Here is a 12,104-nt window from a genome sequence, read left to right as displayed (position 1 = left end):
AGAATAAGTCATGAGTTTAACAGGCTGGATTTTGGATTTTGGATTTTGGATTTTGGCGCATGTCGGCTGATAAGTACAACAAAGAAACCATGTATTTTTTTTGAGTGGTTAAACAAAGAAGACGGTGAAAATTACTTCATGTTTACTATGCCAGGCATTCTGTCATTGTGTTGGAAATACGCAGATGTAAAGCTCTATTATCTCTGATAAATTTTATGACAATGCGACAGTATTAACTGCGGAACTAAGCAAATACAAGTATTCTTAATAAAGATTCTGTCAAATTTCACTGCAGCTACAATCTGATTTCATGCCGAACACGTTGTATTTTTCCACACAGCAGCAGAGCATAGTCAAGTACAGAGGAGTACAGCCTTTTCCCTGCAGCACTTGATCTACCCCTCGCAATGACTGCTTCTTATTGTTTAGTTTTCACCCTTTTAATGACACGCGCTTGCAAATATGCAGTAATTGTGTGCTTCGCATTTTGACTGGCCGACGTGGGCGTTGATAAATTAAAAGTACTAGTTTTCTTTACGTGGAGCAGGCTACTTATAAGATTAACACACGATATTCAACCTTAATCGAAGAAAAAAAAAACAACATAATTTGAAGATGAAATAAAAGAGTGACATCATAAAGGGGAGGATTGGTTTGGGTTCTTTGGCTGCATCTACACAAATTGCTCAAATTTGATAATTGAATTAAAATCTTTATTATATTTACAGTGTATTTCCTTAATTATGGCTTTATAATGTCTTCTCAGCAGTAATGAAGGCATCAGAAGGATGGATTTTGGCCCTGTCGCCTGTCCCTATTCGATGACTCCTTACTAATTACTCTCGAGAATGTACTACAACAAAAACACCATCACATGTCCTTCATGTGAAACTACAGCACAGAAACCTAATACTCCTTGGATTCTATTTAGAGAGTAATCTGACAGGGAGATCAAATTAAAGGCTGTATCACCTAATTACATATTTGCATCACTCTCCTGGTACTTCAAGGTAATTTGAATCCAGATCTTGGGAATAATAAATCCAAGAGCACGTTTACATGTACTCCGGTAATGGGTTCAGTAGGAAGATTCCCACCCTCCGTCACTGATCTTGTTTTTGAAAACTCGGTTCCTTCAGCTTCATTGACTTGAGGTGTTTCCTTCTTTTGATTAAGGTGTTGTGTCTTTGTGGGAGTAGAGATACAGTGGCGATTGGGCCACCAGATAAGAACTTTTCCTGACCAACCACTAAAAGTGTGATTTTTTTTTTTTAATTTTTTTAAAATTTTAATATATATATTTTTTTTACAAAGAGTCATATTGAGCACTGTATACCTTTTTTAATTTCACCCACCGACCATCTGTTGTAGGCTGTTGACTTTTGCCAAATCAACCAAATTCCCCACGGTTTCTCATTTTTATTCACAGTAGGAAAGTCCATGTTCCCAAGAAAAGCAACCATACTATCATTACTGACTTGCACCAATTTATTTATTTATGTATTTTTTTATTTTTGATATGCCATCCCCTGTTTTTTGAAACGCACAAAATGAGTGATTGAAATATTGTGTTATTAGAGTGCAAGGAAACTTGAGAATCTTAAGAGAGGGGTTGCGTTATATCCAACATGACTGAATTCCTCACATTGCAATAATCTTTTGACAACTTCACAAAAAGGTAGCTATCATTTTAATGCCATTTTTACAGAGATCTTAAGTATTGCTGGTTTCATGTTGCTTTGAAATTATATGTTATTGTGGGATTTTCTTAATTAAGTGTGATGAGTATAAACATGAGGACCTGTGGCTTTTCTCAGCAAAAATGTCACACTGGATTAGTTTTGCATTTACACAAGACCAAAGAATGACATTGTGATACCCCCATCAATCTTGTGTGACATTATTTTCAGCTTCACCAGGTGAAAAAGGCTTGAGATTAAGTTATTAAAGACCCTGGCAGCCCCATATATAGGCTGTCATTGGCAAATAGTTGATGCTGAGTTTGACTACATTATATTACATTTTTAATATATATGATATCCAAAATATTGTCACACATTTTCATTTAAATTTGACTTTTGATTGAGAGTCACATATCTGTCAGACTCAGACTTGATCCCACCAGGCCAAAAGCAGATAGTTCTCAGATAGTTAGAATCCGCAACAGATACGGCGTAACCATTTTCCAAGTTACAGCACCCACGTATTATTAAGTTTGTCCGCAACAGCGTGGCGCAAAAAGAAACCTCATTCATGATTGTCTTTCTCAGCCTATTTTCTCATAACTTGAGCCCCGCTGTGGCAGGAATATGACGCCTTTTGTGTGAGTGCGAGAAAAGATTTATGATTAGAATTAAAGGCAGCCATCGAGGGATTTCGAGTGCAATTGATTTTGCACAACTCAATTTTAAGCCTGTTGATTTATAATACTCTGTCCACATATCAATCATGGGCCTCTCCACATGAGGTAAGCTCACTGGGTTAGCTATCTGCTGGTCAGCTATATCAATAAAACCGAATGAGTTTGTCTTGGGTGTGAAAGGGGAGCCGGAAGAGGCATTGCACTATAGAGAGTTGTCATATGTATGCGTGCAGTTTGCGCAGCCCGAGCTTTTCTAGCTTTGCTTACAATAGCTGATGGTATTTACTCAGCACCAGGAAGCAAGCCCTACAAATCCACTGAAACCTCCATCCTTCCTTCCTTCTTCCTTCCTGCCTGTGTTTCTGTGCAGACGCCTATTCAGCTCCCTTCTTCAAAGCATGTATTGAGGAGTTTTTTTTTGAAAAGCAGAGCTTGGATTTCACTTATTTATTTGACCTCCCTGTTTTTTTTTTTTTTTTTTTGTCCAATTGTCCGTCTCTCACCTTCTTGGTTTTTTAGACAGATGCTATTTAAGGGTGCGATGAACAGATAGCCAAGAGTAAAATAGCTGAAAGCAATGTGTATCTGTGTTATCTGCCAACTCTCATTGATGCAGGGAGACTAGAAAAGCTATTTGCTGGCAGAAAAGCAGCGAAAGCTCGTCGGGTGATGGCGAGACCGAGACTTTGTAAAGTGGCCGTGGCTGCAGTTTCTTAAGGAATTCGCTATAGCCGTCTTATCCTCTGATACTCTTCCCTTGTGTCCCTCACATTCATTGATGCATCCACCTACTCTCCTAGCCCTCACTTGCTCCCCCGGTGCTTCCTTTTGTCAACATTTACACATTATAAAATGTTCACTGTAACAAGCTGCTGTCTTGCTATGCCTCCATCAGTTGATTCTAGTCACCCATCCCATGACTTCTTATCCCGAGACACATAAGTTCATCCTCTCTTCTTGGCCGGAGAAGCGTAGGTAGGAAGCCAGGTTTGTTTTTCACCTTCTCCTCTTCTCCCCGCCTCCAGTGCTGTTTACTTGTTGCATGACAATTCCAGCACTGCGCTCATGTAGAGCATCTCCCGGAGCGATGCTAGTTTGTGTGTGCTACATGTGTGTTTGCAAAAGCTGGTAGGACTAGGGGAGGACTCTTTCCCTGGTCATGGATGTGTTTTTTTAATCTTTTTTTTTTTTTATCTTTGTCAACTGAGTTCTAGGGCGGCCGCCTCTCTCTTGTGTATTTGTGTGTATTATTAATGCCTCTGGCTATGACCTGCCCACTCTGTTATCACTGTGATTTATGCTCTCCCCCTCCACAGAATGCTTTCAGCCACTTCTCCTGTTCCTGTTCATTAAGACACTTAGCTTTATTCCCCTCTCTTTGTTTTGCTTGTCAGTGTTCCTCACAATGTTGTGTCGCACATGTCTTGGAATAAACCATTGTCTTCCACTGTTTTCCCCGGTGCAAGGCAGCATTAGATGCAATCTCCCGTTTTTTTCCGACATTGAAACACAAGCATGTGTCGATGCATCGACGCTGTCCCACTCAAGATATGCTGATGTGAAAAAACAGCAGTCCCAAAGTCTAGAGACAACCCATCACCGAAATAGGGTAGCATTTTTCTTAAATATGATTTTGCCATTTTGAAGTCGTTCTTTTTTCTAAAATGTGACGCCCCCTCCCTCTTCACTGTAATTTGTCATGCTTTGTGGAATACTGAATAACATTTTGTGCACACTTCTGATCAGAGCTGCACCTGTTTGAGCTTTCCGCAGGAGATTACTACTCAACGTACCACTCAGGCACAGCCAGTGGTTGTCTGTATCACCTGTTATGGAAGCTTCCCTACTTATGAAACAATGGTATAGTGCTTGATATGGAAGGTTGGCAGAGATTTATTATGCAAACTCAGAGGAACAGCTTGACACTAAAATGTGAACTGCTGGTTCCCTTAAATCCCCTGTCACGCACACTTTGTCAGCCCTTGTGGGCGGCTATTCTGGACCACTGAACAGGTTAATTCTGCAGTTAAAGAATTACAGAGGGAAATCACTGTGATTGGCTGATTGTGTACAGTTAAGAACTATGCATCATATGGTAAACAAATACAATGACATAAGTTACCACTTGCGTGAATGGAGAGTTATTTCCCCTTATCCAGGAGGAGAATGTTTATGCTAGTTGACAGTTGCTGAGGTGTTTGTGTTTTGTTCAAAGGGACGTTTTTGTCAATTTTGTTGTGTCTTGCCCAAATCCACCTCTAAAGGTCAGTCCACCCATGGTGAATCTGGGCCACTGATGTTCCAAACCTACTTCCAATTAATCTCAAACCACGGGATTTTGGCTTTTGTCCCGAGGAATATTCACATTTATTCTTACAAAACGTACAAAAATCCCCAACTGTGTACGACCAACCGCGGTGAAAGAAAATACATTTTCCAATTTAAATTGTTTGCGGTGACCCTTTTGAAACGAACAAAATAACATGCTCTGTCCGTTCAGTATTTTTGAAGCAATGAATATCTTATATCGGGCCTTTATTTGTGCTGATGTGTAAGGGTCATGAAGCAGAATATGCCAATGCAGTAATCATTAAGAAAAAAAAAACTATAATGACTTGATACTTTTTAAGGAAAGGGCGCCATTTTGCAAACAGATGTCTTCCATGAAATAGACACATTGAATGAATAATGTGGGGGAAAAAAAAGCATCCATAAACCTGCCGCAGCAGATGTAAATCAGAGCATCTAGACACTTTTCAAGCAAATATGTGCAATATAATTTTGATGATAAAAATTCACGGATGGAAAAGTTCCAACAACAATTTCAGTGACAAATAGGCACATAATGGACAAGTGCATCTGCCTAATTTTCGAAAGTCAACTCCTGGGCCGCAGAGCTTTTGGCTGGAGAATGGAGAAGTATTTTTTCATTACTATAATCAGATCGAGTCTGCCGATAGTGTATTGACATTGTTCTTTTGGTTTTCACAGGTGGTATTAAAGATTATCAAGCACTACCAGGAGGAAGGCCAAGGCAGTGAGGTGGTTCAGGGAGTCCTTCTGGGCCTGGTAGTTGACGACAGACTGGAGATCACCAACTGCTTCCCCTTCCCCCAGCACACGGAGGATGATGCGGACTTCGATGAAGGTACAACTGCACCTTTTTCTATTTTTCATCGCAGGTCTCTGCAACAGCTGTAAGCCGCGCCGACGATCCTGTTGTGATACGCATCGCAACAGGATTAACGGTTGTCGATCCTCAAATGCCCATCAAATGTATCTTTAGAGGTACATGGTTCAGAGATACATCAAGACTGTTTGTCATTTTCAATCCGAATACAAATTTGAAAAAGAATATGTACAGAATACAAATATCACTGGTAAATAATAACATGGTTGTGGCAAGGGATTTGTCATATAGGTTATGTAGCTTGTCAGTTGGAGACTATTATAAAGCGTTCAACACAGCGCCAGGTTTTGGGATAATCATATTGTCCTATGATTTGTTTTATTCCTATGCACCCAATGAGTTTGTAATTCCAAATTTCACATTTGTTCTTTTATTTCTGTCCGTATAGTACTAGGGAAAGGAAAGAATTCTCTAGAATCTGTCGAAAGATAACGACGGACCGAATGTTGTGGTAAACTGGCTGCAGCAGCAAGCCAAACCACGAGTGGGAGCGGGCATCGAGAATGACTGCATCAGCTTTCATTGCCATTTTGTTTTCTCATCGTGAATTTGTATTTATTCCAGCACTTTGCCTCCGGCCTACAAATCTTTCTTATGCTACCAGTTGTTGCCAGCGAGTCTGAAATATGATGGTCAGACATCAATTAAGAGGATTAGTCATTCTCGAAAGGTCCTATTCTGCAACTTTAAACTCTTGAGACAAAGTAAGAATCGAGGGTGAAAATCGGACTTTAGTAGTCAATGCATTGCCTCTCCTGTGGTCAGTTGTAATGCAAAACATGATTATATTTATCATTAGCCTCATCATTTATACAGGACGATTATAGCTTACCTTCGCACTAAAATCTGTAGTTGACTTAAATTTCATTGCTATCAAGGGAACTCATTTTGAATGTCAGAACCTGTGGGTGATAACAATGAGCTATCTCATTACCATTCCTTCAAAAAATAAGACACCATCCTAAGCGGTGCGGGGTGATATGCCGAAATCCCGGTTTCACGTTTTAACTTTTGTCTTTATTACAGTTGATGCGCTACGGACATCACCTTCGAAAACAATTTTCCCATTTTTCACTTGTATTTGTTTGGTTGTCCTCCTTCAAAGTACCTGTCTAAGTAATGTCTGCAGCTTTCTTTATTATGTGCAAGCTGCTCTTGTTGACTCTGCATTTGACCTCTTCCCATCCACACTGCATGCTTTGAAAAGGCAGTCTGAAAGGCTTCAGTCTGAAAGGACGGAGTCAAAAGCTGAAACAGAATTATTTGACACAAGCGAGATAAAGTCATTCAGCGGCTCTTAATGTCAGTGTCTATACATTTTCAGTCATTTTCCCTGCCCCTGGTATCAAAATCACCCATAAGCAAAAGTACTGCTCGATCAGAATCTGCTAGGAATGATTTCGGATTTGAGAAATATTCGGAAACTGCATCCCCGGAATGTAGATTTTAAAATCTTCTCTGCCTTAACATCCCTTTGAATATAAAGAATCAAGGTGCATTATAAGCCATTGCTGACGAGCAAACTTTGGATTGAAATGATCTTTCCAGCGAGCAGTTATCGTAATGTATTACATAAGCCTGCTTGTGATGATAATATGCTGGTTGGCTAAAGGATGGCTTAAACGTAAACTTGTATACTCTGGAGTTGGTTCAATAATCCTGCTTATGGAGAGGTTGCACATATTTATGGGTAAGAGGCAACAAGCGCCATACGCAGGTGCTTTTTCTTTCATCGGAAAGGATAATACTTTTCATTCCACCGCAAACAGTATCTGATACCTCGCTGCTTTGTTAAAATCTCTGGCTCCAACTAACAATTTGCACATGAAGCAATTTTAGGCTATGTAAGTAATAGGCACGATCATATAATATTCTTGGTGTTGAGCTCAAAGAAAATGCAGACGCTTAACTATGTTTACTTGGAAGCGTGCATCCCAAATTCTCCGTCGCACGGTTGATGTATGTAGGCAAGCAAATGGCTCTAGTCCTTTTCTCACAGGTGGTTGATCTGCATGTGCCGTAGGTTTGATTTAGGTTTTATCTTCAGCAAACACTTGCCTCCTCCTGCTTCCTGTCAGCTTCTGTACCAAAGCTTGCCATCGCCTCTGACTTGAGCCCGTCCCCCTCATCAGACCATGTTGTTTAACTCACATCATATGAGCACAAAGAAAAATCAGCCAGCACCCACGGTGAAGGATGGGACGCTGAGCAGTTGTTCAGATTTTTTAGGAATGGAAGAAAATTGCTCAAACAGGCCTCCGCTGCGAGTGACTAACATTTAAACTTCCCCAAGAAACACAATTACCAATGGGGCTAAAGGTCATTAGTGTTGGAAATAACTCACTTTGAGTGTGCAGCTCAATGTCTGCCAGAGAAGCTGTCATGGTTTGCTGTGTTGTTGGCTTGTGAATATTTGGATTTTCTGACACCCCAATTAAATTAATAAGGACTTTAGTGACAAGCCCCTTGCCATAAGCCTTGGGGAAATTTAGGAAGTTGCGACCGAATTTGTCTCAACAGGGCTTTTGATCCAGTAAGAAAAGTTAACGGAGTTGTCTCTCTATACTGAAGTCATTCTAACTGAAAATATGAGCGGGGGTAGATATTTTGGTGTTTGTACCGGTGGTTTTTGAACTGCAAAATGCATGTGCATAGATTTCATGCAGTGTGCAATGATTTTTATCAAACACATCACCGCCACAAAGTGAGAGTTCCTCTGAGAAGGAAATCGATTACACAGACAAAATGTGAAGAACGGATTTCATGCCGCTATATTTGGTCGACCCTTTCCCTTAATACGTTTGCATTTTACCCATGCAAACAGCTGACATCTCTCTTCCTCATTGTTCATTAGCCACTTGTTAGTGTTTTCAAATCGTAAGTGTCATCAGTGCTGGTCTTCGGGGAAAGTCACCTCCACTCACAGCGAGATGGAGCCGAGGACAGATGTTTTGTTGCACTGTGAAACGGGGTTTGAAATACCGTCAAAGGCCATCACTGTGCGAGGCAGGACAGCGGATAATAAAACAGTCGTGGCAAGCTGTTGTTGGTCCTTGTCGTCAGTCGACAACCTGCACTGTGAGTTTGGGTTATGTTTTGCAAATAAAACACCTCACAGTAATTAGGGCAGACCAGGAGGAGCTGCTGTTAAAGCTGTGCTAGGTTGGCTGCTTTTGGAAGTTGTTTCCATCAGCACTCCTCTTTCTTTTTCTATATTCTAGGTTTTTTTTTCCCCTTCCTAGAGGTTGCAAGCCTAAATTAGGTTTACAATGACATATTTCGTCGTGAAGGAACACACACCCACTCAAGAGACACAAGCCAATTCAGAGAGTTAACTCAGCAGGTTTTCATTTATATGAATTCTTTGCTGAAAAGTGGTTTGGACTTTCCAAAGTATTTTTTTTTCCATCTCTCATTGTCCAATTAATTATGTTGTATATACATTTTATAAGCTTTTCAAATACGTGCTCGTTTGAATGCTTTTTGGTTGTTTATTCGTCCCTCAATAACCTAATACCGACCGACTCATTGCCTGATAACCACCATTCAGAGTTACTCCTCCAATGTGTCACGTTGAAGGAAAAAAAAAAACACTAGCTAGGACCGGAAACTGCTTTTGTGCTTGAGAGAAACCGCAACGGTGTGTGTGCTATGCTGTGTTTCATCAACAGGTGCCAGTGTGGAGCCACAGTTGCAGGACTGATTAGTCAGTAGCAGCCAATGACCAATATGAGTGAGAGAAGGAGAGTAATTGAGCGTGCACAGCAGAATCGGCGTCAGAAAAAAAAAAAAAAAAATCCGAAAACCTTGGCTGAACCCCAGCCATCCTATCCCCCATGCCCTTGCATACTCTGCCCTTGTGTCGCTGACAAAATGTATAGAGGGAGACGTGGAGAATTCTAGCCAGAAATTTCAAGGCGTTTTGTGCACTAGTGGCACACCAGTAGCATGTTAATGATGCTGTTGACCCTGTGTTTTTGTTGTAGCATCAGTTATTATGCAACAAGGGGGTAGCCGATGAAAGAGAATATTTGGAACACAATCGCACAGAGAACTCCCCTCTGCTATGCTCAACAGATTCAGGTTTAACCCACAAATATGAATTATATCGCATGGAGTGATTATTGCACCGAACGCTACATTGGGCAGCCGGGTGACCGTAACAACCAATTTTTGAGTGAGGAGGTTAGTACCACAAAATGCAACTGAGAATCGAAAATTAAGTCTGGCGCTTTCTGCTCACGGCCAGTGGGTTTTAACAACCTTCGCACACTGTCAACATACATCCCAAGTTGACTGGAACTGTCTCCGCACTTTTATATTTTGACAGCACGTGGGAGGTTTTTTTTTTCTGTCTTCCTTGCATTCGTTTGTGTATGTTCTGCACCTGTCCCACGTTTGATCAGGTTCAGCTTTAATTGTATCAATATTCCGTCTAGCCTCGCACATGTTTACCCGAGCGCTTTTGTAAATACTTTCAGACGTTCGGATTTTATAGAATTTCCTCCAGTCCGTTAATTTGATGAAATACTGTTCTGCCATCACTCGGCGTAGTCTGGGAAGCCACTTTTGAAAGATCAAATCAAATCTTGCCGAGTGCACTAACAATGCATATCATGGGCAGACGCTGACACATAGCCAGACAGCAGCTGTTACACATGACAAGACGAGGGAAACCGAGACTCTGTACAACAACCCACATTAGCCGCTCTGCTAAAGTCTCCGTCTTATCTGACTTACAAACAAGAACACATGTCTTGTTCTGCACCTTTGCTTTTTGAATGAGCTATTCACAAAGCACTCAGCTGGTTAAAGTGTATGTCTGACATCATGCTCAGTAGCTTATTATTTACTGAGATCCATCAAATTAAGGACTATGTAAATGCCACTCCTGACATGTCAGATGCTGGTGGTGGGCATTATTCCTCAAAATCTATTTTAGTGACATACTGTCTCCCTATTGTATCCAACAAATTATTTACTTCTCTGTTCTGTAATGTGAAACACTGAGCCATGGCAGCCCGCCAGTCACGGTACATCAAATAATCGACACACCCCTCCAGTCGACTGCAGGACTTGAAGTCACTACAAAGTTAGATCACAGCATTTTGGGAGGATTTATCAAATTAAATTTGGGATTGAATATATCGTTTCATAGAATATTTATAGATAGAAATATATAGAAAATAGCATTTTTCATTTTGCAATACTTCCATTCCCTTCGACAGCACTTAAAGGCTTGCCTTTTCTTGTTAAAATATTATTCTCCAAACAAGATGTCATCTTGAAGGCAACAAATGGAATATTGTTCTGAAATATCCAGACTCTTAAATGATGCAAACGCAGAAGTGGAAGTCAAACTCATTTTATGGAAACCGCCTGGATGGTTCTTTTCCTCTTTGACTCTCAGTGCATGCGGCCCTCTTCTCTGAAACAAGATGTAAAATAATGATTAATCAGACTGGAAGTTATGTTTTGGTTCATTTCAGGCACTTCCAAGGTCTAAGTCAACAGTTTCTCCATACACAGTTAACATGAACATTTTCTTAGACACACTAAAACTTCAAAAAAAAATGTTATTTTTGGTGAAACAAGGGTTGTTATTGTAATTCTTAGCACATGTGGTTCTGTCATCTATATATATAGTATCTGAACAAATGAATGAATTGACAAGGAAGTAGGCAAGTTATACATTAGACTCATATATAAAATGTTTATTTTTCAACTGCATTTAGTCAAATTTGTCTGAACCCTGCATTATTAAGCGCTTGTTTTCTTCTTTTGTCAAACCAACAGTCACAGAGTATCACTCTTAGTAGGTGCAGTTGCTGTTCAAATCATGGCTCCAAAAATCAGCATGAGCAAATATCCATAAAGTAGAGCAAAATTAGCCTGCTTATTCTTTTCTCTCAATCACCCTCCTTCCTGCCCCGATCCCTCCCCCATTTTATACTCTCACATACTGCAGGTAAGACTGCCACCTCCGCCCCGTCCTTCCGCCATTTCCCCTTCCTCCTCCTCCTCCTCAGCACTCACTGTCTCTTCGTCCTTCCATCATTACTTTACTTTATTGCTTCTTTTAGCTCTCTCGTTCCTCATCCCTTGCCAAAATGTCCCCACCTATCTCCTCTATCCTACAAGGCTTTCTGTCCTCGCCACAACCACAGGAGGATCAATTAACCAATATGCTGTTAGGAAGAGAAATGATGTCAGCACCCAACCAGTGTCCCTTTGGGATAATTATCTGAAATGATGTGTGTGTGTGTGTGTGTGTGTGTGTGTGTGTGTGTGTGTGTGTGTGTGTGTGTGTGTGTGTGTGTGTGTGTGTGCTCTAATCAAAATCATCTTAAAAAGGCTCGAATTGATTTGGGTTTTTTTTTGACTGCTGTGAAACAAAAACGCTTTGTGAATTAAATATATTTTTACATCTAGTATAATCATTTATTGTAATTCTTAGTTATAATCATTCTAATTACAGTCATGGCAAATCATCCCCACTAGAGTGAAAGTAAACACACTGAAATGCGTTTTTGTTTTGTTTTGTTTTTTCAT

The 12,104-nt window shown here is 40.4% G+C and overlaps 1 protein-coding gene across 1 annotated transcript in view; it reads left to right on the top strand.

Moving 5' to 3' along the window:
* LOC147229210 (eukaryotic translation initiation factor 3 subunit H) overlaps nucleotides 1-12,104 on the top strand; it is a 63,212-nt gene that overhangs the window by 9,445 nt on the left and 41,663 nt on the right. Inside the window, exon 2 of the mRNA XM_086154503.1 lies at nucleotides 5,354-5,510. Within this exon, the coding sequence (XP_086010629.1) occupies nucleotides 5,354-5,510 (157 nt within the window). The remainder of the gene's footprint in view (nucleotides 1-5,353; nucleotides 5,511-12,104) is intronic.

Source organism: Fistularia commersonii, chromosome 11, assembly GCF_037954325.1.
Source record: "Fistularia commersonii isolate RoL2024-O1a breed Wild chromosome 11, RoL_Fcom_v1.0, whole genome shotgun sequence".
Classification (NCBI taxonomy): Eukaryota; Metazoa; Chordata; class Actinopteri; order Syngnathiformes; family Fistulariidae; genus Fistularia; species Fistularia commersonii.
This window is presented reverse-complemented; position numbering and strand designations above follow the sequence as displayed.